The 25,006-nt window shown below is 37.6% G+C and overlaps 1 protein-coding gene across 12 annotated transcripts in view; it reads right to left on the bottom strand.

The window, feature by feature from the left end:
- The window catches only part of LOC131046591 (pre-mRNA cleavage factor Im 25 kDa subunit 2), a 107,058-nt gene that overhangs the window by 69,101 nt on the left and 12,951 nt on the right, over positions 1-25,006 (bottom strand). For 10 of the 12 annotated variants that reach the window (XM_057980359.2, XM_059211153.1, XM_059211152.1 and 7 more), the window contains 3 exons: positions 19,288-19,333; positions 17,944-18,037; positions 17,713-17,786 (listed from right to left, as the gene is read on the bottom strand). In XM_057980359.2, the coding sequence (XP_057836342.2) occupies positions 17,713-17,786; positions 17,944-18,037; positions 19,288-19,333 (214 nt within the window). Of the gene's footprint in view, positions 1-17,712; positions 17,787-17,943; positions 18,038-18,663; positions 18,719-18,888; positions 18,967-19,287; positions 19,334-25,006 lie in introns of all 12 variants that reach the window. The other 2 variants (XM_059211155.1, XM_059211154.1) reach the window with 1 other exon arrangement.

The following is a 25,006-nucleotide window of genomic DNA, read 5'->3' as shown; positions in this document are numbered from 1 at the left end:
CTTGAGAAAATAGTCTCTAACTGCTGAAGATTCACGTAAAGGATCAGTTAGGTAGACTCCAAGGTTCTTTGATGTAGGGTCTCTACGTGTGGACAAGCTCCAGTGGTATGATGTGATTTGTTGGAATCACAAGGGGACTTACATTGAACTTCCGATCTGCTTTGCTGGACACAGGCTCTTACTAACTTAGATTTTAAAAAAAGGAAAAAGGAAAGGGGAAAGAGAAGATCTAATCCTAATACTAAGAATGTAGGAGCAATGACTTGATTTTTTGATGAAACTCTAACTAGATCTTGTTTTGACATCAATGGAACATCTACACAAGACTAGTGCAATCTTCTAGGGACGCTTTATGATGTTCAAATTATCACCGCAGGCATAGATACCATCCAAGTTGATGCATATCAATGAAGAGGCGACAAATTGAAATTGAGCTTAAGCTGAACGATTCCAGTCGACTACACAAGGCAAGTTTGCAATCAACAAACTGCTAGTAGTATGGATGTACGAATTCCACCATCAATCAATCACATCCCCTCCATTCATTTAATTATCTACCATCTAAGATTGAAGACTTCAACAAGAAACCATGCAAATTGCAAGAAAACGACATATTTCACCATTACTTCAATGAAAATGGAGTTTGTTTACAATCAATGGCAACAATCTCTTGCCTTGTCCTCCTATTCTACTCTCTAACTACTAACTACTTTCAACTATTTACAACTCTCTCTAATTGCTAACTCTAATCATCTAAAATTAACCTTTACAAAATGAAATGCCTGGGCTTATATAGTGCCCACAATACAATTTGATGGCTTAGATCAATTCAAGATCAATGGCCAAGATTTTACAATGAAAACCCTAATTAGGGTTTGTTACAACCATTACATAACATTTAATGTTTGACCAATGATAAAATTGTATTGCTTGGACACATGTCCCTTTTAGAAAAATCGACCAATGGATAGCCGGGGTAGGTACATCGGAGTTTGTGCCACCTTCCATGAGTTAAGTACATTGAATCTGGACATGCTGAGATGGACTTCACTGATTGGAGAAATGATGACTAGGATGCCACCTCATTTGACATTTGTAACTTGGTAGATATTCATCTTGATATTGTTGAGAAACTTGCTTTAATTAATTCCTCTGGATCTATTTTGCTTCTTCAACGAGCCCTTGTTCTAACTCCTTGCGTCCTTGATGTGCAGGAAGATGATGTACCTCGCCTTGGAACACTGGATTGAAAGAGTTCGCCCTTGTCCTGGCTTGATCGTCCTGGCGAAGACCGTCCTTGATCCGGCTTGATTTTCCTTGAAGAGATCTCCATTTGATGCCTACACAACATTTCAAAATTAGTAACATGATTTTGCAATACATAACATAAATTCGAGAGCAATTTTTTAGGAAACTTAATGATAAGTCCTTTATTAACCATTTCCTAAAAACAACTCTTGAGCTAGGAATTCAAAATTTCAAAATTTAAAATTTAAGCTATGACGATCAACGTTCAAAATCAAAACAATAAATTCATATCGCCATACCTCTCTTAAGAGCTTAACTCTAAAATGCAAAATGAGGAATTTGCCTAGGCAAAATTTGAAATAAGATGGTCTTGATGTGATCTTCAAAAGAACGTTCCTCTTATCAACTTCGCCACCCTTGGAATCTTTGATGTGTTCTTCAATGTCCTTGGCAAGTTCGCCTAACTTGAAACTTCAAGTTCGCCTCTCCTTTGGATAGTAGTTTCGCACCACCTTTGATTGAATTCGCTCCTCTTCTTGAATGATAATTTCGCCCTTCCTTTGTATGAAATTCGCTCCTCTTTTGCCTTCTCCAAGTTGCATATGAGAGATGATAAATGATGATGTGAAAATGAAATAAACACCTTCCTTTATAGGCGCTCACCTTCATATTGACCTTAGGCCGACTTTTTGCAAAATATAGCAATTAAAACGATTTTTAAATAAATAATAAAGGCCGACCTTGACAAAATAAACCCAAGCGCTCCCTTTTGATTTTTATATTAATTAATTAATTAATTATTAATGCCTTACGTTTTTAATTTGCAAATTTCGATTTTTCAATAAAGGCAAAATAATTAATAAAAGATCAACGCCACATTAAATGCCAAATTAAATAGGATTTTCAATTTTTTATCGAACTTAGCATTTAAGGAAAATTTGAATTGCTTATTTGGCGCCAAAACTATGAAAATGAGAGGGACGTACCTCATCGCCCTGGTCCCTTGGAGAGGGACAGGAGCGATCCATGATTTTGTCATGATTTTTTGCAACTTCAACGTTCAACTCCTTCATCTCCACGTTTAAATTTGATCATTTGTCAGGTTCTTCGAATTTAATTGTCTTGTATGTGTGAATGAGTGCCTTTGGATGTAATATCGCCCTGGTCCCTTCCTGAGGGACAGGAGCGATCCTAGTGTCTAGGCTCAAATTTGCAAACTTTTGATCTTTGTTCTTCATTCATTGTCTTCCAAAGGACGTCCTTGACCGTGCCTATCTTTGCCTTGTCTTGGTTTTGACGGAACATGAGTGTTTTAGTAAAAATCGCTTTGGTCCTTGTCCAAAGGACAGGAGCGATATAGGCTCTTTGTGCAAATTGGTAGCATTTTAACGTTCAACACTTTGGTATATCACCTTCAAAAGACGCCTTAGACCTTTTACCATCTTGCAAAACCTTGGCTTGACGTAAATTTTGAGAGACTTGGCCAATATAATCAATATCGCTCTGGTCCCTTCCTGAGGGACAGGAGCGAACTTCAAGTTTTTAAGCTTGTCCTTGCGTTCTTCAACTTGCCATTACCTTCAATGCGTGAAATGACGTCCCTTGATTCCTCTTGGTGGCTTGATACTTGTTAAACTTTCAAAATCTTGGTCTTTATGGAAATTTCGCTCTCGTCCCTTCCTGAGGGACAGGAGCGAATTAGGATATCTTAGAGCAAATCCCTCAATGTGGCGATCCTTGTAACTTTGTGCTTGATGGAGATGCTTCGAAACGTCCTTGGTACCTTGTTCTTCGCCTTGGAGTGTCCTGATCTTGGAGGGACGGCAATATAATCATCATATCGCCCTGGTCCCTTGGAGAGGGACAGGAGCGAATTTTGGCTTTGTATGCTTCACTTCACTTTGCTAGCTTCCAAATTTATATTCAACGGGTTCGTAATGCGTCCTTCCATTCATTCATGCCTTGAGATCGGTTGAAATTTGGCGAGAAAATCATCTACAACAAAAATCGCTCTGGTCCCTTCCTGAGGGACAGGAGCGAACTTAAGCATTTTGGTCCTTTGTTGACGTTTGATAATCTTCAATTTGTCTTCAACGGGTTCGATTGGCCTCCTTTCTTGCCTTCGAACATAAAATTTGCTTGGTCTTTGTTCAGGACGTACCTTATGAAGAACTTCGCTCTGGTCCTTCAGTGAGGGACAGGAGCGAAATTGACCCTCTAGGCAAAACTTCATCATTTTATTGTTTTTGATCAAGTCTGGATGTTCTATCATGCTCATTTCGTCCTTCACCATGCCTTTGATGTCTCGATTCGTCCAAACAAGGTCAGGAATGGCTCAACTAAGCATTTTCGCTCTGGACCCTTGGTGAGGGACACGAGCGATTCGCCTTGGTCCCTTGGAGAGGGACAGGAGCGCATTTCGCTCTGGACCCTTGGAGAAGGACACGAGCGAAATTTGACTTTTCGCACTCTCGATCAGGACAATTTTAATGGAATATAACATTTAAGTATAAGTTCTTATACTTTAAGTTATATTCCATATATACTTTCAGGATGTTTGAGAGTGGTTTCAGACCTCCAGGAGTTATATTGCAAAATCTAGTTTTTGGAGGTTTTTTCAGTTTCCAGACTTAGTCAAATTTCAAGGTCAGGACATTCCAGACTTAGCCAAATTTCAGGATCAGGACCTCACTCAAGCCGGACTTGCTACCCTGTTGATCTCCCCGACAGCACTTCAAGTTATATTCATTTGATAAAATGTACCTCTTTGGACCTTTTCACATCGTCAAGACGTTAAAATCCTGCAAGGACAAAGCAGAATCTGATTTGTAGCTCCGGTCCTTCACTGAGGGACAGGAGCGATTTTTCCCCTGGAGGCATTTCTGTGCTCATGAAAATCTTCAATTTATATTCAATGGAAAGATCTCGCCTTTCTCCATCACTTCCAATTCGTAATTCATCTTGACCCTACAGGAATAGTAAAATATTTGAAAACGAGCTCCCGTCCTTCACTGAGGGACAGGAGCGATTTTGCTCCTACAGGCCAAAATAACATGATTTTACACATTTTAACACTTCACAAGGCGAAAACAAATCATTAGAGATGCCTAGGATCAAAAATCAAAAAAGTCAAAATTTGGTCAAAAATATCCAATTGGACAAAATTTACATTTCATCTTCAACACTTAGACAAATTTAAGCTCTGCATCAACATTCCAATTGAAAATTAGACCATTCTGGCGAATTCATTGCATTCAAAATTTGCATTCTAGAAAAGGAAATTCAAAAAGCTCTCAAAACTGACTGGATTCAACCAAAACCCTAAAAAGCAAAGCGAAAACGAGCAAAAAGAGCAAAAAACATGGGTCCCCATTTGCAATGGGGCGATGTGTGAAAACGTCACAACAGTACCCTACCATTAGCAATGACTAAATCCACAAAAGATAAAGCATCATACCCATATAAAACTCTGCAGGAAATCGTGCCAATAGACATGAGATGGGTAGTATTTGTAGCTATTGTAGCAATGTTCACCCAAGTACAACCACCTAACCCAAGCCTTTTTCTGCCCCAATACATAGTTACAAAAGTAACCTCCAATCATTTATTATTATTAACATTTTTCATTTGCTCGTTTATCTACAAATGATAGCTAGTGCTCATAATTAACTCAGCACCTGTTAATTTGAAAAGATCCTACCAAAACATACTAAGAGATCTATTATCCTAATCACTTACAATATTCTTTGGTAGATCATGTAATCTAAACACCTCCCTAAAAAATAATCATGCAATCTGAGGTGCCTTGTACTTAGAAGATATGGTGAAGTGGGCATAATTAACTTGTCAACTACCACAAATATACAATCTTTTCTTCGCACTTGTGGAATACTTGCAATGAAATCCAAAAAATATACTTTTCTATTTTTGCTTTGGAATTGGTAGGGTTTGCAATAATCCTACTGGAAAAGTATGTTCAAACTTGTTATATTGACAAGTCAAGCATTCTCTAACATGCTGCAAGGCATCATCATTAAGCCCCTTCCACATGAACCTCTCCCTAATTTGCTTGTATGTTTTGAAGCAACTAGGATGTCTTGCTAAGGGTGTGTCATGGATGGCTCTCAATATTTTCTCTTTCATCTTCAATTTTGGGAGAAGATAAATTCTCTCTCTGTACAAAATAAGATCATCCATCACCTTGTACCTGTCATCTTGAATCTTTCCATCCATAACATCTCCAGCAAAATTATTTTTGGATTATTCCACCAAGAGATTAGCCTTTCAATATACTAAAATTTCTGACATTGAACACAAAGTATGTTTTCTAGACAAGGCATCAACAACTACATTTGTCTTCCCCTTAACATACTCTATGTCAAAGTCATATGCCTGTAATTTGCTAACCCACTTTTGTTGTCTTTCATTTAAATATTTCTTAGGAATTATTTGAGGTTGTTATAATCTATTCTTACCACAAACTAACTACATTCCTCTTCCCCTTAACATACTCTATGTCAAAGTCATATGCTTATAATTTGCTAACCCACTTTTGTTGCTTTCATTACAACTCCAATGCCCTTACCTGAAGCATCACACTCCAACACAAAGGGCTCAAAAAAGCCTAGCAATGCTAAAATTGGAAAAGAGCTCATGACCTCCTTAGGTCTATCAAACGCCTGTTGTGATGCATTTGTCCATGTGAATGACCCCTTCTTGGTCAAATATGTCAAGGGTGTTGCAAGCTGCCAAAACCGCTCAACAAACCTCCTATAGTAACTGCATAAACGAAGGAATCCTCTCAAATGAGACAATGTCTTAGGTGGTGGCCAATCCCTGATTGCTTGAATCTTACCCATATCAACCTTGATACCCTTTGCATTATGCCCTAAATATAGGATCTCTATCATTCTGAACTCACACTTAGACATTTTGGCATACAATGATTTTGCCTCCATTATCACTAACACTTCATCAATATGTCAAAGAAGTTCTTCCCAAGTCTTACTATAAACTAGAATTTCGTCAAAGAAGACAACTACAACTTACACAACTACTTTGATTTGATGACACCCCAATTGAAGATCAATCTTAGACACCCCCATGTAGCTAATCAATTAATTTGTCAATCCTAGGAATAGGGTACTTTTCCTTGATCATTTTCTTGTTGAGGGCTTGTAGTCAATACACATGCACATGGTTCCACCCTTTTTAACTAGCAACACTAAAGGAGCAAGTGGACTAGAACTAAGCCTAATATGCCCCATATCAAGAAGCTCTCTAATTGCCTTTTCAATCTCATCCTTGTACCTTTTTGGATGGCAATAAGGAGTGGTGATAATGGGTTTGGCACCCCCCTGAGTTCAATAACATGCTCGAAAACTTTATCAAGTGACATACTATAATGGTGAAAAATTAGGGTTTCCACCACTAGATGTAGTAGAAACCACTAATTTTAGGCTTAGGTACCACTACATTAAAGAGGGGTGAACCCAAGAGATCTCACCACAAATCAGAAAGGTTAGGGTTGAGAATTCTATTGGATTCATTGGATTAAGGATTAATACCCTCTTTTAAGTTGAATTGTTGAAATGCTGAAATTAGGGTAAATGTGCTGAAATTGAAGTAATTTTGCATGAACAGTAAGCTACAGTCATCGGATCAAGCAACAAAACTGGATTTGAGTAATATAAGAGTGTTCGGATTTGTTCCCAAAACGAGCTCCTGATTTGTCGAAACCAGAATGCCCATCACTCTGGTCCTCCACACTTTTCGTCATCCATAGGGAAACCTGTTCGTCTCTTTGAATAATGTTGATCCTGAGAATCACAGTTTCGCACTTATTTCCTACACACAAAAAGAAGGGGAAAATTGTTGGCCCGATTTAGGAATTAACCTTGAACGAAATATTGCAAATAGTGAAATAAATAATGGAAAGATATACCTCTGATCTACAATTGTTGATGACAATGCTTTGCTTCTTGAATGTAATCCCATATGTTGTATGAAATGGCATGAACATAACAAAACCCTAATCACACACACATGCTTGCATATGAATGATGTGTGATTTTGCTCCACAATGGTTGAATGAAGAATATGCAACCTTGAAGATCTCTGAAAATGTTTGATGATGAATACACAAACGCTTGATTACTAGCTTGAGTGGATAAATGAAATTAGGTTGATCAAAAGTCTTTATATAAGGGTATCTAGGTCAATTTACCGATAAGGTCGACCTCCAACAGTCATGTTGAGCCACCAATTTCATTTCCCGATGGAGAGATAGGACCCATCTCATACTTTAAAATAGGGCCTAACCAAGGGGGAGCAGGGCGTTGGGCGCTCTAGTCCTAGGAATAGCACCCTGGTCCTTCTCAATCAAGGACCATAATTTAACCCCAAGGAGGAGGACATCCTTCCAAGAAATTAGTTGGTAGGTGTACATGGCATCAAAAATGAAGTTAAGGCACTGAATGGACTCAGATAGGAGATGAGAAGGAGACATGCTAAAGTAGGGGCACTAACATGAGGTATAAATTGGCCCTATGATAATTTACGACGCTACACCTACCAAGAGGAATATCACCGAACACTAAGTTGTGCTTATACAATAGTGATTGTATATCAACATATTAAACAAAAGATTTGGCTGCCCATCCAACCTCACCATGTTTGAAAATTGCCCCCATCTTCTTTGCTATGACTCCTATTAGTGCTCCACCAGACATGCCCCAAAGAACCACTTGCTTTTCATCCACTTTTAAATTACAATTCCACTGTCTAAAAGTTTTGTGAATATTTTCCAAGTGAATGCAGCCACTAAACTCCCAAAACATCTATTTCACCAATCCTACTACATAAAATTCATCAGTCACTCTATGATTATTCAACAAGAGACTCGCCTGATATATTTTTTTATGCAATTCATGGTGAATCCATCTACAACCATAACATTAAATCCCTCAAAATCCTCTACCTCAAGGCCTGTCTTTGGCACTGTGCCCTCATCAATGAAATTGTAGGTTGCCCCACTATCAATAAAAACAGTAACTCCCTACCCCTATAACACTCCTCTGCCTCTAAATGAGTGATATATAAGCGTATCTAATAGGGTAGCAATGGCTGCCCCTCCTAAAGTTCCTCCACTGACCTAATCTTCTAGTTCAGCTCTTTCCTCCTCATGTTCACATCTTGAGTCATCCTCCCTTTTTTCTCCTTCAGTATCTAAAATAAACTCACTAGAAAGCACTTTGCCTGTTCCTAACCACCTATGTCGTAGATCCCATGGCTCTTTGCATGAAAAACACAACTTTTTCCTTTGCAAACTTTTCACTCCATTTGTCATGCTCGTTTTCTTAGACAAATCTTTTTTGAAAAGCTTCTTATCCTTCATTGGTGGGAATGACTTAGGCTGAAATTTGTTTTGGGGTGTTTAGAACTTAATATTCCTAGCCCTTTTTATGGCATATTGTAGTGTAAATGGATCAAATGCTTTTAACCATTCTTGAAGTGGTTTTGTCAACTCTTCAGTAAAGAGAACAATCAACCACATTTTTCATACATTAGAAAACATCACTAAGTCGTTGAAACTCAGATACATAGCTGTCAAATGATCCACTCTGCTTCAATTGTGCCAACTCTCTCAATGCAGCTCCAGATCCTTTTTACCAAATATATCAATCAGCCTCTAGATAAAATCAGCATATGAATTAATGAGGTCATGTCCCAAAGTCACTATTTTGTAATACCACCACTCATCCAAGTGAAGAGTAGCATGCTTAATTGCTTCATTTTCTATTATAGGATTGAGTTGAAAATAGGTATCAAGCTTTTACATCCATGCATGTACAGTACATTTACCGGAAACATCAAAATTGGATATGGATAATTTTCCCACTTAACATTGCAACTCTTGGTTTTGGCCTCTTTCCTCTCTTGGGTTTAATTCTCAACTTGAGTTGACAAAAATCAACCAATGACATGGCAGCATGAAACTAATTCCCCAACGATTGGTATTCGTGCAAATAATCCACAAAGCCTTCACCATCATGTTGTCCCTCATTACCAGCTTGCTTTTCAGTTTTCATCCAAAACTGTGCGCATTGATGGTCTTGATATTGTTCCACTAGCTGTTCTAGTGTTTGGTATGTTCTTTCAACTAATTTCAGTGTTACTACCTGTTGACGTGTGTTTTGTACACTGTCAAACACAGAATAAAATACCCAAGGGTACCTTATCCTCTCTTGAATAAAGCCTCTGATTGCTGAAGATGTCGCGAAAAAGGATCAATCAGGATGACTCCAAGGTTCTTCGATGTAGGGTCTCTACGTGTGGATAAGCACCAGTGGTCGTTGTGAATGTTGTTTCATCAAGGAGCCTTACGTCTCCAAGCTGTAGGAACAGAATTTCCTAAAACTAACAAGTTCTCAAAAAAAATCAAAAGGTAGGGTTTGCAAGAGATGAATTCTAATCTAATCCTAAGAATGACTCAATGTAGGCTAGACTTGGTAAGATTCTACCAATTTCAGTATTGCCAAGCAATTACAACTCTACTGGAATTGATGCGATCTTCTAAGGTGATTAATGATTTTCAAATCATCAAAAATTATAGACACTACCATGAAGGTACATATCAATAGTTCAATAATGATTGAAGGTTTAAGCAATCTAAATATCTCCAGTTGACCACACAAGGCGTTCTTACAATCAGTAAGAAGCTAGTGGTTTGGAATGTGAATCTCACCAAAGATCAAGCTCAACACTTAGTCCTTCAAACTTAGATACTACTTCGACCGAAAATGATTCAAGAAAGTAAACAACCATGAAGATAGCCACAAGAATTGCAATAAAACACCATAACTTCAATATTTTATTGATCTCAAAGCCAAAATAGACAACAATTGCTTGAAATTCTTTCTTCAATGCTCAATCTTGCTACAAAATAACTTTCTTCTCTCTAATATCTAAAATCTGATTTCTCTATAATATCTCCTCTAATATCTAATGACAAAATGAAAATGAGTGAGGGTATATATAGCATCCCCAACTACAATGAACGGCCCAGATCAAAAGAAGATCAACGACTGAGATTTTGACACCTAAACCCTAATTAGGGTTTGTTACAAAAAGTTCCCTTTTTAGTTGAACAATATTAAATGCATAGCCAAATATTTAATTGGCACAAAAATCTAGGAAACATAGACCAATGATAATTAAAATGCCACATCATCTACAACAACCTCTCTTCTAGAACCTTATTCCCTTTCCAATGCTCTTTCTTAGCATATGCAATGAATCTGGACACAATTCCTTCAATCTCAGCAATAGGAATCTCGGGAAGATTCCTCATTCGTTCCTCCAAGTGGATAACCTAATCAAAGGCCTTGAGAAGAGTCACATCCCATCCATGTTCGAGTTCTTTGATCTTCTCAATCAGGAGCATAGTAGCGAACATTAGATCTCGTTGCTCATCCGTGATGACATTCTCATTTTTGCAAAAGATAACCTTGACCCTTTCTTCCAACTCTTGAAGGTCCACATCTGTCTCAACTTCGATCCTCCTGCCAAGAATGGTACATAACACCTCAAACACCTTGTCCTGAATTGGATGGATGACACCTTCAACTTGATTGCATTTGGTGCTGATGTCCTCGAAAAGAACCTCCTTCATCTGGAGTAGAGTTGACCATTGGAGTAAATTATGAGCTCCTCCATCCATTATCTTTTCTTGTGCCAGGATCTTCCTTGGTGTTTGCCTGATCACTTGCAGAACAGGAATGATAACATCTCTAGTGTGAACGAAAGCAACTACTGTTATCATTAGGTTGTGGATGATCTCAAGGACCTGGATAGCCCGGTGGATTGTCTGCATCATTCTTGTTGCACATTCAACAGCAACTGTGTGGGATTTGTCAATCCAAGAGCTCATAAGCTGAACCAAGCTCTTAACTCTCTTTGCCTCGCCAACTGATTCAAGGGGAAGTGCCTGTACAAGAGACACTGCTGGATCCTGACGTCCCAAGGGCTGATTGAGATGGCTAAAGTAGCCTCTCCAAGCACCGACCTCTTTCTCAAGCTTTCTATTCTTTTCCATTTCTTCCTTAAGCTTGTCTTTAAGTACCTCAAATGAATCGGTTGCCTCATCCAGTGCCTGCTCAGCAGTGAGTGGACCAAGTTCAAATGTTTCTACATCATACTCTTCTGCAAGGATTTCACCTTCATACTTGTCCACTGTTGGTGTAGCTATCTGCAACTTCCTGGATCCTGTCTCATCTCTAATCATCTTGGACATCTTGGTGGCCTTCTTCTTCTCTGTTACTTCCTGAGAATTTCCTACAAGGCTCTCTAAGTCAATTACATTATCTTCATCCTCAATCACAATCACCCTTGTCAGTCTCTCCTTCAACCAATCTGGAATGGCGGATCTTGTCTCTCTGACTTGTATTTCTTTAGGCAATGGTTCGTCTTCCCGGAGAGGAGATGTCACTTCATCATCATTCTTGTCTTCATGTAGTTCATTGACTTGGGGAGATCGACTTGACGAATGCTGAGGTGCCTTCCCTTTTTCAGGTCTATCATTATGTACTATTGACTCCATAGACTCATCCACCTCAGGCATCGTCATCTCTTGTCCTTCAACTTGACTTGTCCTTTTCTCATGTCGAGATGATGTACCTGATGAGCGATCTCGATTAGCCTCTTGCTTCTTCTTGAAGGGTTCCCTTTTCTCGGGTCTTTCTTTCCTCTTCGCGCCTCTAGGATGAGAATTGTCTTCACTTGCGCTTGCTCCTCCTCCTTCTGGTCTTTCCTCCAAAGTATAAGTCATTGGTACGTTCTTTTCTCTTAACTTTTGATGTTGTACATCCACCCATCTGCGAGTACATGACAAAACTGGAGCCATCAAAGCTCTCAAGTCTGTAATCTCAGGCTCGTTCCAATCTATCTTCACTGCTTTGTCCTCTCTGTCATAGGATGACTGGAGATGTCTGCCACTGTCCTGAGCTTGATCGGCCACTCTGTAAACTTTACATTTCCTGATGAAATCTAAAGGTAATCTGGAATGCATCTTTCGTTTCACTTCTAAATCATTTGAGAGATTCATCCAAAAGTCTTCTACCTGAAATTCGTGCTCGTACTTTCTACCATATGTCTCCTCTATATACCCATAAGGATCAAAATTCTCCCTCAAGGCAAAGAACGTGAATGAATATGAGGCCAACTCCCTCTCTGCATCATCTAAGGCTAGAACATTAGGACATACCTCAACTGAATTCCCCAATATGATGGGCACGGGAGCTCCATTTCTATGCCTGTGTCTGAATGCCTTCGCATAGTCTGCCAACTGCCTAGTCACCTCAAGTAACACTATCTTGTCTGTCGGATACCTCGGCAACATGTAGGGAGGTGAAGGACATCCATGGACTCTGATATATGTAAACTTTTGAAACTGGATGAACCAAGCACCATACCTCTTTATAAGTTCTTGTGCATCTTGAGATAGTTGGTTGTGAATCCCGCCTTGCAATATCCTAGTGATGTTCATCGTGAAGGTATCATTGACTAACTTGTAGTCACTTCCTAGTGGATGATGTAAATGAACATAAGAGTCACAAACTCTGACTTCTCCGAGTCCTCTTCCGATCACTCCTCTGTGAGGTAGTCCTGCATATTCGAAACTCCTGATCAAGGCATATATGATGTATGAGCTCATGTGAAATGACTTGGTAGGCTTTAGTCTTCTTAAATGCACGTCCAAGCAATGGCTAATAATTCTAGCCCAATGAATCGTTCCTTTTCCTTGAACTATCACTTGGATGAAGTAGAACATCCACTTCTCAAAATAGAACGCTTGAGGAGCCCCTGTAACTCGATTGAGCAAAGTTATCAAATCTCTGTACTCCTCCTGGAAGTCGATCCTATGTGGTGTATTGGGAATCTTGCTCAGGCGAGGACGACTTTTGAGTAACCAATTCTTATTGATGATGCTCAAGCAAGAGTCTGGATCATCTTCATACATTGACCTGGCTCCTTCTAGGCTTTTGTAAATCATATCTTTATGCTCTGGAAGATGGAGAGCTTCACTTATAGCCTCCTCTGAAAGGTATGCCAAAGTGTTCCCTTCCTTGGACACGATCGATCTTGATTGTGGGTCATAATGGCGAGCACATTCGATCATCAGCTCATGGCACTGGATTGCTAGAGGGAAACCAGCCGCCTTGATGATGCCACTTTCAATTATTCTCTTTGCGAGAGGTGATGGCTTTCCAATGTAAGGGACCTCTCGAAACCTCTTCACACTGAAGTTTCCTAAGTTGGTATCTCCAATGTTGCTCCACTTGGACACGATCTTGGTCTCCAATTCTTCATTCTTCTGATCTTCCTTCATGAGGGTTGGACAACTAGTGGATGCTCCTGCCTTTGGGGTCGCCATCTTGACACCTACACAACATTTCATAATGAGTAACATATTTTGCAACGTAGAAATATAGAAATAAAGGAAGATTTAAGATTTTAATTAGGAAACTTTAGGATAAACCTTGAGTTATCATTTCCTAATTAACTACTCAATTTTCAAAAACTAAAGTTCAACATTCAAAATTTCCATAATGGTGTCAAGGTGATTTCGCCATACCTCCTTTTGAGAATTAACTCTAAGAAATGACGCAAAAAAAACGAGAATTTTGGCTAGGCAAAATGTAGATCGAAGTCCTCCATTTAGTAAAATGCGCCTCCTTTAGTCTTCAACACTTAGGATAATTCGCTCCAACTAGACCAGATTTCGCACCTCTTTCTTTGCTCCTCAAATCGCACTTGAAGTAATGAATGAATGATGATTAAAATTGCTCAAAATACCCTTATTATATAGGGCGCTCACCATTTCATTTCCCTATAGGCCGACTTGATGAAAATAGGCCAATAAATAAAATTAAAAAAAAAAAGAAGAGGCCGACTTAATAAAATAATAAAAATGATACCTCTAGCGCTCCCTTTTTTAATTTTAATTTCACAAAACTTAATTTTAAATACCTTTGTAATTAAAATTTCGATTTTCTAAGGCTCAAAATTAATTTATTAAATGCCATGCGCCTTTATTAAATGCCAATTAAATTAATTCTTTCAAATATTTTGAAGTTGATGATTTTGGCATATAATGCTATTTGGAGGATGTCAACGTTAGGATATGGCAAAAAATAATGAATGCCAATGACTTCGCTCTGGTCCCTTGGAGAGGGACAGGAGCACTTTTCTCAATCTAGGCCTTGCATTCCTCATTTTCACGTTCAAAACTTCATCTAGGCATTTAAAATGGCGTCTTCAATTGGATTCTTGAGTTTAATTCACTTGATTTTTAGGAGGACGGGGTCTTTAGGACATTTTCGCCCTGGACCCTGGGTGAGGGACAGGAGCACTTTTTCACTTTTGGGCTAGGATTCTCAATTTTTTGAAGTCAAACCTTTGTTCACCATGCTTTAGAAGATCCTTCCCATCTCACACAACTTTGCCTTAGCATAATCTCGGAGGGAATTTGTTGTTTTCATAAAAAAGCGCCCTGGTCCTTCAGTGAGGGACGGGAGCACTTTTGAGTCCATTGCATGAATTCTTGATCATATCAACTTCAAATTATCCTCCAGGCGTAGAATATCACATTTCACTCCATCTTGAGCCTTGGTAATAAAAATATCATTTCAAAATGCAAGGTAAATGGTCATATTTGGAAATTGCGCCCTGGTCCCTTGGTGAGGGACGGGAGCACTTTTGCCAATTGTCGTCAAAATTTGCAAGTCTCGCATCTCAATTCCACTTCAAGGCATTTTAAACACTTTTTCAAACTTGCGCCTTGGCCTCAATTTGTCCAAAATTGGTGAGAAAGGGTAGATAACATGTTAAGCACTCTGGTCCCTTGGTGAGGGACAGGAGCACTTTTGCAATTTCAAGCTTATCCGTCCTTTGCTAGCTTTCCAAATTATCTTCAATGGGCTAATCATGTCCTCTTCCATTCATTTCAATCACAAACTTGCCTTGTCCTTGCAAGAAATTTGCACTTTCTTGGAAAATCGCTCTGGTCCCTTGGAGAGGGACGGGAGCACTTTTTCTTGGTCCCTTGGTGAGGGACAGGAGCACTTTTTCTTTCAACCTTCAAAATTCACCATTTTCATGCCTTCAAAATCTTCAAAAGTATCGAGTCACGTCCAAATATCACTCTGGGAGACCCTGCACAAAACAAAATAGAAAAGTCAGTGACAAATATGCATAAAATAACATTTGTGCTCTGGTCCCTTGGAGAGGGACGGGAGCACTTTTGTCCTTTCTGGCTAAAATATTCAAAATTTAGGTCTCCAATCATTTCACAAGGCAGAATTAGGTCATCTTCAAGGCCAGGAATTAGTTAGGAAGCCCTCGCAAAACAAGAAATTGCACTTAGAATGAAATTCGCCCTGGGCCTCCAGTGAAGGACAGGAGCACTTTCTCTGTTTCAGGCATCATCTTGCCTCCAAAATTTGATCAAAGTTTACCTAGGCAAGAATACACACTTTCATCTTCAAAATGCTAACACTTAGACAAAATTTTGAATTTTACCCCAAAAAACCCTGACTAGACCTAACCTGGGACCTATTTGACTTTCCTGACAAACTCACCTTATTTCAAAAATCTCAATCTTCGGGAGGATGTGTAATAACTTTCAAAATTTGACTGGACTTAGCTTGAAAAAAAAATCCAAAAGAAACCCTTAAGGCTTAGCCCTAGCCCAAACAAACCACTCACTCACTCAAAACCCTAAAAGCAGAGAGAAGAACAGGCAAAACAAAAAGCGAGAAGAGGGGGTCCCCATTTAAATGGGGCGATGTGTGAAATGGTCACAACACTACCTTCCCCACATTTATCATTGTTGATCTTTTCAGCCCTATTAATTTTCATATTTTGCATCATTTGAGTTACCAATTAAGACGACTGTTGCTGCCTTATAGCAAGGTCATTCCAAATGTGTAGTGTGTTATTGCCTTCATGAGGATCCCTTCTTTCACCTATACTTCAACTGGGCAATCTGTAGTAGGAACTCCTATGTTTTTTTGAGGATTAAATTGTCTTATTCTCAAAATAATACATGTTTGTCCCTTCATTTGGCTGCATGAATTTTCTAAACTCTCTACAAGCTAGCAAAATCCGTGGCTCTCATACCATTGTAAAAAAGCGGTCTAATTTTTCCTAGAATTTTGTAGGTTAAATGTTTGACAAAGTGCACATTATACAAGCACTAAGGAAATGGAATAAACGTTTCACAAAAATGAACTAAACATTTAATATGCATTTTCCATAGAAATATTTACAGGTTGTGACAAAAGCTTCATAGAGCTGGATAATAATCTATAACCTCAGATTATGAGCCTGAAGTTATTCTTGTAACCCTCTTCACCTGCTGCATTAAATGTTCCAATTAAATCAGTTGTTAAAGTGAAGTGATCAGGATTACAACAATCCACGTCTAGTCCCAATAGCAACTTTAAATTCTCCAAAACCTCCAACCAAGGTAATAAGAAGAAAATATCATTAAAGATGTTCATTTAAACTTTTACTGCATTTGCCTCCTCGTCATTCCAAAAGGCACCTTTGTTCTGTATGAATTGCATGCCTTTTATCTTGCTATAAGACGCTGCGGCTTGGAAGGTAGAGGGCAGATATCAATGGTGGCTAGAAATGACATCTAGTAGGTTTAACAATGAATATTGTTTCAAAAGTTCCTAACAGTCGGTCATTAAAAATATTTATACATGCCTAACTCCTGACCGACTGATCATTCCACACTTAACCTATTACTCGCAGCTCTTATACTTAAAGTTTGATGACAAGGAGAACATAAAATAAACCCTGTAATTTTATATCGAAAATAATAAACATGTTAACACTCTTGTAACCTGGAATCTTTAAAAATGATGGCTAACACTAGTAATGCAAATAACTCATCCAATCTCCAATAAATTGAAATCTTTAATTACCATTTTCCTTTTATCCTCAATCTTTCCGCACAATGTTCAACTTTGATTGAATCCACTACTCATTAGCTGGGAAGAAATCCTTCTCTAAAACCAAATTTCCCTTACCGTTTTCATCCTAGTGTTTCAACTGGAGCAATATGTCCAAACTTTCACAAAAGAAAATATATTTGCCAAAAAATATGAAATCCTCCTTTACAAATCCCTTTTATCCTCTCCTTTTGAAAGTTTGACACTTGCATTTTATTTCTTCAAAAACTGACTCCTTTATACTCTGAACCTAATGGAACCACAAACAACTCAAGAACATCTACCAGTATAATTTACAACTATAGTACCTAATGCATAATACATTACTAACAAGTTAACAACTATATTATCTAGAGAAGTATAATTTACAAGGATAAACTAAAATATGCTATTTGTGTTTGTGTGTATAGGGCTATAAGAAATCAAGTATGAATCACAGTACCTTCCAGTCCGGTTGATAGTTGCCTGAATTGGAACTGAGATTACTAGTGAGTTTGCGCTTTAACCCTTCAATTTCTGAGTAAACAAAATAGATACCATAAAGCAGTATGAATTAGATGCTTAACTCAATGCAGTACAAATAGTAACTTCCAAAAATTACCTGTGGATTCACTAATATATTACATGACATTTAAACATGAAATTTCAGAAAGTTTTCCTGGACACAACTAACCATTTTCACCAGGCCTTAAGTGCCCACCAGGCAGCTTGATGATTTTATTTCCTTTCTGTAAAAGCAGTAAGTGAGGACATTCATATTCATGTACCTACAAAACATGGAAGACATGTTACTTTCACACTCAATGAAGATAGATTAAGTTACTCAAAAATGGCAGATATCACAAAACTAATCATTTCCTAATAAGATTTCTTAAAGAAATGTTGTAATTGGATTATGTTGGTAATAAGTCTTGACAGAACCTCAGGTTTTTTGGAGGGTCAAACCTATTGGACCAAATCTGGTAATACCAGGTCAGCACATTCACCATGATATCAGCCCTTATTTTTGTCATGTAAACTCTCTTTGCCAGCCTATGCAATCTGAAAAGCATGATGGATGTAATTAATATTGTAGTGGTAATGCAGATGCATTGGATTGAGATGCTATCACTACTTGTATTACCAATGATGAATTTGACTGTGCAGCAAGTTTTGAAGATTTTTAAGTTGTTATTTTAGATCCTAGTCTATGAAGATTCAAGAGTAGGTGTCACTCTCTCAATATTGTATGATACTGTGATGTATCAAATTTTGAAATTCTCTGAACACTGGGCATGAGTTATTCTAATTTCTTTTACATCATTTTCATGTTCTATTTTTGTCATTATGCATGAATGTGTATGATATATAGATTTAAACATATGGAAATCTGAAACTTTGGAGAACCATTCACCTTCTTCAACCTACTGACCATTTTGAAACTTGTTACCACGCTTGGTTTGCCGAATCTGGTAGAATATCAGAGACTTCTATTAAAAATGTATGTTTATAAGCAACAAATGGATGGCTGTAGAAAATTAAATTTAACCTTAGAGAAACTTGCAAAACACAACAAACCCTCCTCTCTATAACACTAACAATGGAAAAATCCACTCTCCATTTTGTAGTTTCACTTCACCTTTCATTAAGAGAACCGCTGCATTAAAAGTTGCAAAAAGCGACAGAGAGGATTCTGAAAGTCCAACAGTCCCCTTCACTGTCATTTTAGCAACATAGAAAAATCTTAGCTGTACCGAGCAAAAGACCAGATCTACATTCGTGGCTATTTCTCTATGTGATGTCTTTTGGGGGAATGCATTTATTCTTTATGCTCACCTTAGGAGAGGATTCCAAAGGGAGATCACACAAAAAAGTGCAATGAAATTCTAAAATTGGAAGTTGTTCAGAAAATCATTCTCTACAACTGAAATTTTCATATCATTTAAATTGTTGATTTCTGTCATGTAAACCAGTCCCAATGAATTCCTGAGCTTAGGAACATAATTAAATAAATGATACATAGAAATAATATACTAACCAGAAGTATCCCTTCCACTGATCTCCGTATACCTTCTCTTGTGTAGCTGAGAACAAGTCAAAAGAGAACATATGAGACAGATCAATACTACAGCTGAATTTGGCAAATTAGAAAATTAACCTCAAAATCAGCATGCTCCTCTTTTTGATTTATGCAATAGTTGATCTCGAGTTGATAATCTGAAATAAAGTTGTGTAATAGTTGTTTGTATATCAAGCATAAATATCATAAATATACAAGAATTGCCAACCATCAATTTGACTTGAACATTCAAGATTATTACCAATCTAACATCAGATGTACTTCAAAGAATTTTGTTCTAGCAATAGGGAAGTTATATATATGAAAGACTACAATTTCAGAGGACATGGTTAGGTGAAAAATTAATAAAAATGAATGAAAACCAAAAATAATTCCCTTAATTCTTAAAACACTTTGTAATTTCAATAACAATTGGCGAGGAATCATGATAAACAGGATATATTGAAATAACAAAAATAACAAAAATACGTGAGAGCCTCCAAATGGTACAAATTTACAAATATCCAAATGAGCTTTTATCAAAGTTTTAGGAGTCTACTCTGCACAAACTTAGTAGCCCAAAATAGAACTCGCACTGGAACTCAACAAAAAAAATCGCAGTTTTACAAAAAATAAAAAGAAATTAATGCATTTAGAGAACATAAAAGCCTACTTTGACTATCAATTTGTCATAATTCAAACATTAAACATGTCATATGATCTTCAAATACTCAATATTTGAAATTTCATAATTCATACTCAATAACTAGTGGGGGTTTTGGATGATTGAAAATGGACAAGTTTGACCCAAAATATGAAGAAATGGAAGAGTTTGACCCAAAATATAAAGAAAAAAAAACTCACTTTTTGCTGTTTTAACATGCCCAAGCAGACCCAAGAGTCCTTGCCCAAGACTCGGGAGTCTGACCTTGGGACTCGGTTAGTCCAAGGCTGAGACTCAAGCGAGTACTCGGCAGGAGTCAACTTGCAAATCCTAGGCAAGTCGACTTGCCAAGCATTAGGACTCCCGAGTCCCGCGAAACCTGGTGAAAACTCACCGAGTCCTAAAACAAAGGCTTTTATGATGCCTGTCAAGTTAATCTTGGCCTTGTAAGGGGTGGAGGAAGTCTAAGAAACAACCAAGGACGTTACATGTATCTATGATAACCTTGGCATAAACTCTAATTATATGGAAACAAGAAATAACAAATAAGAAGTTTAAGGTAAAGAATACAAACAAAAACAAGATTATTATTGAGACATATGATAATGATGGAAAAATGCAATATCACATACTAGGTGCTAACTCTTGGTGAAGAGTTAGGCACCTAGGGGGTGATGATGGAATTGGGAGAGATCCAAAAGGGCATGACTATTGAGACAAACTCAATCTAATGCTTGCGATGAATAAAAAAGGGACTAAGGATGGGTAAAAATCAATTAAATTTTTTATCGCAAAATGTGATAACAAGAGAAAAAGTGAATAATATTGAGATCAAATGGGTTTGGAAAAGAATAAGATAATGATTATGGCAAAGAAGGAAGAAGAAAGAAAGTTGAAATAAACCCTAGAAGGAGAGGAAAGTTGCTCGAAAAAGATAAGGTGGTGCAAGAAATGTCATGAGAGCATGCTAGTAGGGTTGCAATTGAAGAAAATCCTAGTACAAAGATATGTGGATGCTCGATAGACATGGTGCTCACTATTATTGAAAACCCAAAGCAATCCGTAGCCTTCATTTGAACCACAAAAGAAAATATGACCAAAATGGTGAAGCACATCAAAAAATATGAGGTAGCAACAAGTTTGAATGACTTCAAACCTTGGATGAGAGGCATTGTAGAGATAGTGGAAAGAGATAGGCTTAGAAACAATGGTGCTCAAACTATAAAATGAATAACCCAAGGGTCGATTGCTACTGAAACTTCTAACTGTTTATATCAAAGGATTTTAACAAATGATGGCTTTGAGGATTTGGCAACCCCAACCTCCAAAAGAAGCACACAAAACCTCTACACCAGCGATTGGAATACTAAAGTGAGTAGGTAAGATGGGATGCGAAGAAGGGGAGAAATTAGAAAAAATAAAGAGATGATAAGAGCTACAAATAAATTTGAATCTGCCATTAAAACTTTAGAAATGTTTAGAGAGGATTATTACAATAATGAGGAAGAAGATAAAGATAATCCATTAACAAATGAAGAGTTACTAAAAGAAGCCCCCAAGCCGAAGAGACACTATGAGGAGATAAACTCCTTGATCCAACAGCCACCTCCAATTCCAAATAAAACAAGAAACGATTATAAAGATGTAAATGGTGAATCCATGTAATGTCCCCTTTTTCATCCATTCCAAATATTTGGAAACTCCAACTTTCTTGGACAGTGCCAACTTTCTCAAAATGAAATTTCGACAATAGTAGCAAGTTCTTGGAGCTAAGATGTGCACAACGATACTTTTTGTGCGCAAATCCAACATTCTGGGAGCATTACAAACTTCTTCAAGAAGTCCATCATCGTTGAGTAGCACCAACTTTCCATGGACTAAAATCCTATGCACTTAAGGAGTTGGTTAATTAAATTATTTTAATATTTTCATAAAATCTTGGGATGATCTAAAAGGAAAAATTAATTAAATAATTAAATAATAAAGTTGTCAAAAAAGTAAAATTAAATGACAACTTATATTTAATTATTTGAAAAGGTACATTTTAAATGTGCAAATAAAGTGTCCCTCGGCTCAAGGTACTAAAAAATGTAGTATGGGAAAGAAGTCACATTACAACCTCCAATAGGCTTGTAACCCAACAACAAGCCTTTACTACCTCAAAAATTTACCAACATTATGCCTGACCACCACAATCCTACACAAGCCAGCAAGGATTAATGCATGACCTTAGTACTCCCATGATCCCTCAACCTAGAGCTATGAACTAGTGAGGTCACACATGGGGGACTTTGTCCCCAAAGTAAACACTCAACAATAACATTCCAATGGGAATTTAACCTTAGTGGCAAGAAAAACACCACATTGAAACCATTATACTATACCAATACTGACTATCACTTGCCCTCCCTTGTTTACATACGTATGTGTTGGATTTTATAAGGAAATACCAAAAACAAAATACGTAACAATCACAACCATAACCCATGGCTAGGAATAGAGGATTGTTGCTACTGTAACCACCACTATGGTAACGACTTTTCTATATATCGCTTGGTTCACGTAGCATGAAGGATCTAACAGTCAAATTTCTAACTGTTGTGATAATGAATAGCAACCCTTAGTAGCAAGGCCCAAGCAAGCAGTTAGAAACTTAAAAGTGAAAAGCTTAGAATCAAGAATAAAGTCAACAATGAAGTAAGGTCTATGTCCTTGGAAGTGGACCTAACACATGATAGAAAATTTGACCTAGCAAATAGACAAATGAACCTCAAAACACACAGAATTCAAAGCAAAAAATCCAATAATTGAACAGCTATGTTTTTGGGTGAGTAGGATTGTTTGTAGACCCAAGTGCTCTTGCACCAACAACTCATTCTTTTTTTAAATTCCAGAAATAATGCAATAAAGAGAAAGACTAAGTTACAAGGTGGCACAAAAGTTAGAAAATGATATTTTTGTGGTAGACAGATTATATCCACTTCGAGTTGGTAGAATCCCAAACTTTCTTTGTTCCACCACTTCCCATTAAGGTGAGTGATCAACTATTAGAAAGTACAACACAATTTTTTCTTGACCATCCTCAAGATTCTATTGCAAAAAGATGTGGCACATGGCAAGAATACATCAACAAAAAGATAAGAAGGATATTCAAGGGAAAACAAGATTCTCCTCTGCACATAACTGATATAATGGACCAACAAGGCACAAAGTAGGGGAAAGAGCAAGGAAAGGGAAGATCAAAAAGACTAGTGTCTACTAGTAGAAGTACCCCACCGCAAAAAGAAAAGGTGGAAACCAATAATACCAAAACAAAAAAAACATGTGGTTAAAGAAGAACCGAAGGAAGAGCCAAGACATTATGAGAAGAAAGGAACACTGAGAAAGCCCCGTGAAGAGGAATCAATTCACATACTACAAAACTTTCATACAATTCAGTTCAAAAGGAAGGAGGAGGAAAAGCGCCAAGAAGTTAGGCAAAAGTGGCAAAAGCAAAAGGCACAAAGGGGATTGTTAGAATACACCAACTCATCAAAAGAAAAAGAAGAAACTATAATAACATCTACCAAGATCCACCATAGAAAAGAGTTGCAAGATACCAAGTGGCAAAAGAAAAAGAAAAATCACAAGAGACTATACTAGATGCTCAAAAATTTGTTAAGCCTCTTTCCATAGCTAATAAGCCACTAGAGCTAGCAAAGTCATATCCTTCTATTACCACAGCAAATAAACAAATTATAATCCAAACATTGATGGGTTTTATATCCACCAATCCATACACAATCAATCAAATTACTAAAGGATTTCCATTAGAACTGAAGTCAATGTTCCAAAATTAAGTAGTCACACAACAAGAGGCAGAATGCAAGATTGACGTATCACTCAAAATTCAAGTGATGGAGGAAGCAGCCACCAAACTAAACCTCTCACCAAAAACATTAAGCCAAGTTCAAGCTCTTCAAGATCAAGAGTTCAAATTGAGACATTGAGTGGATAGTAGATACATCGACAAGGAACTTACAAAATGAAAAAATGAAACAAAAGCTATACAAAGAAGCTGTTTTAGCAGCCAAAACATGCACATGACATAGTCCTTCAAGACAAACAAGCACAAGACAAGCCCAAGGACACTATTTCACCACCATCTCAAACACATACAACAGAAATACACCAGTGAAATACTATAAAAAGAGAAACTGGAAGTAGGGAGTAACAACGAGAAGACAAAAAATGAGCAAGCCATACACACAAAGAAATGATTGGAAAAGGAAAAACTTCACACTGAGACAAGGATGGTCCTCAAAAAGAAAAAGGTGGGGAGAAAGTAAAACAAAAGAAAGAAGATACTGCTAAATAGGAAGTCACCCTAGTGAAACAACCAATTAGTGATCACATAAGCAAGATAAGGAACTACATGGAAAAACAAAAAAAGATAGCTCCAGTGGTTCCTCAACGCCCCTACTGGGAAATGGTAGTTCGAGCTTGGAAACATGGCTTTTCAAGTACTTTCTTTTCTTCATTGGAAAATATATGGGTTCAGTTTTATGGGTTTCTATCGGAATTTTGGAGAGAATCGTGTTTGAGAAAGATAGCTAGCTCTCTAGGAGAATTGATCAGAGTGGATGAGAACTCTTACACCACAGTCTATGTGGTATATGCTCGAGTGCTTATCAGACATGATATGAAAATGCCTTTGCCCAAATGTGTTAGCATCCAGGGTGAAGATCATGTTTTCAATGGACCTTTGGATTATGAAATATATCTTCCCGTTGTTACAAATGCCATAGGGTAGGGCATATAGCAGAAAAATGCTTTCAGAAATCCCCTAGGAAAAAATAAAGTTAGGTGAAGGCTGGTGTGTGGCAAATTAAAAGAACTTCTAATTTGCGGAATAAATTCAATTTTCCCAGAAACCACGAATGGTGCTTCTCTAATAAAGTATCTCCTCCTTGGCAATCCATTAATGAGGAAATCTATTTGGATGATAACCTCAACAAGAAGTCCAAGGGTCTACAGTTATCATCATCCTCAAAT

This window comes from Cryptomeria japonica, chromosome 9, assembly GCF_030272615.1.
Source record: "Cryptomeria japonica chromosome 9, Sugi_1.0, whole genome shotgun sequence".
Classification (NCBI taxonomy): Eukaryota; Viridiplantae; Streptophyta; class Pinopsida; order Cupressales; family Cupressaceae; genus Cryptomeria; species Cryptomeria japonica.
The sequence above is the reverse complement of the archived record's forward strand: the minus strand, read 5'-3'. Positions and strand labels throughout refer to the sequence as shown.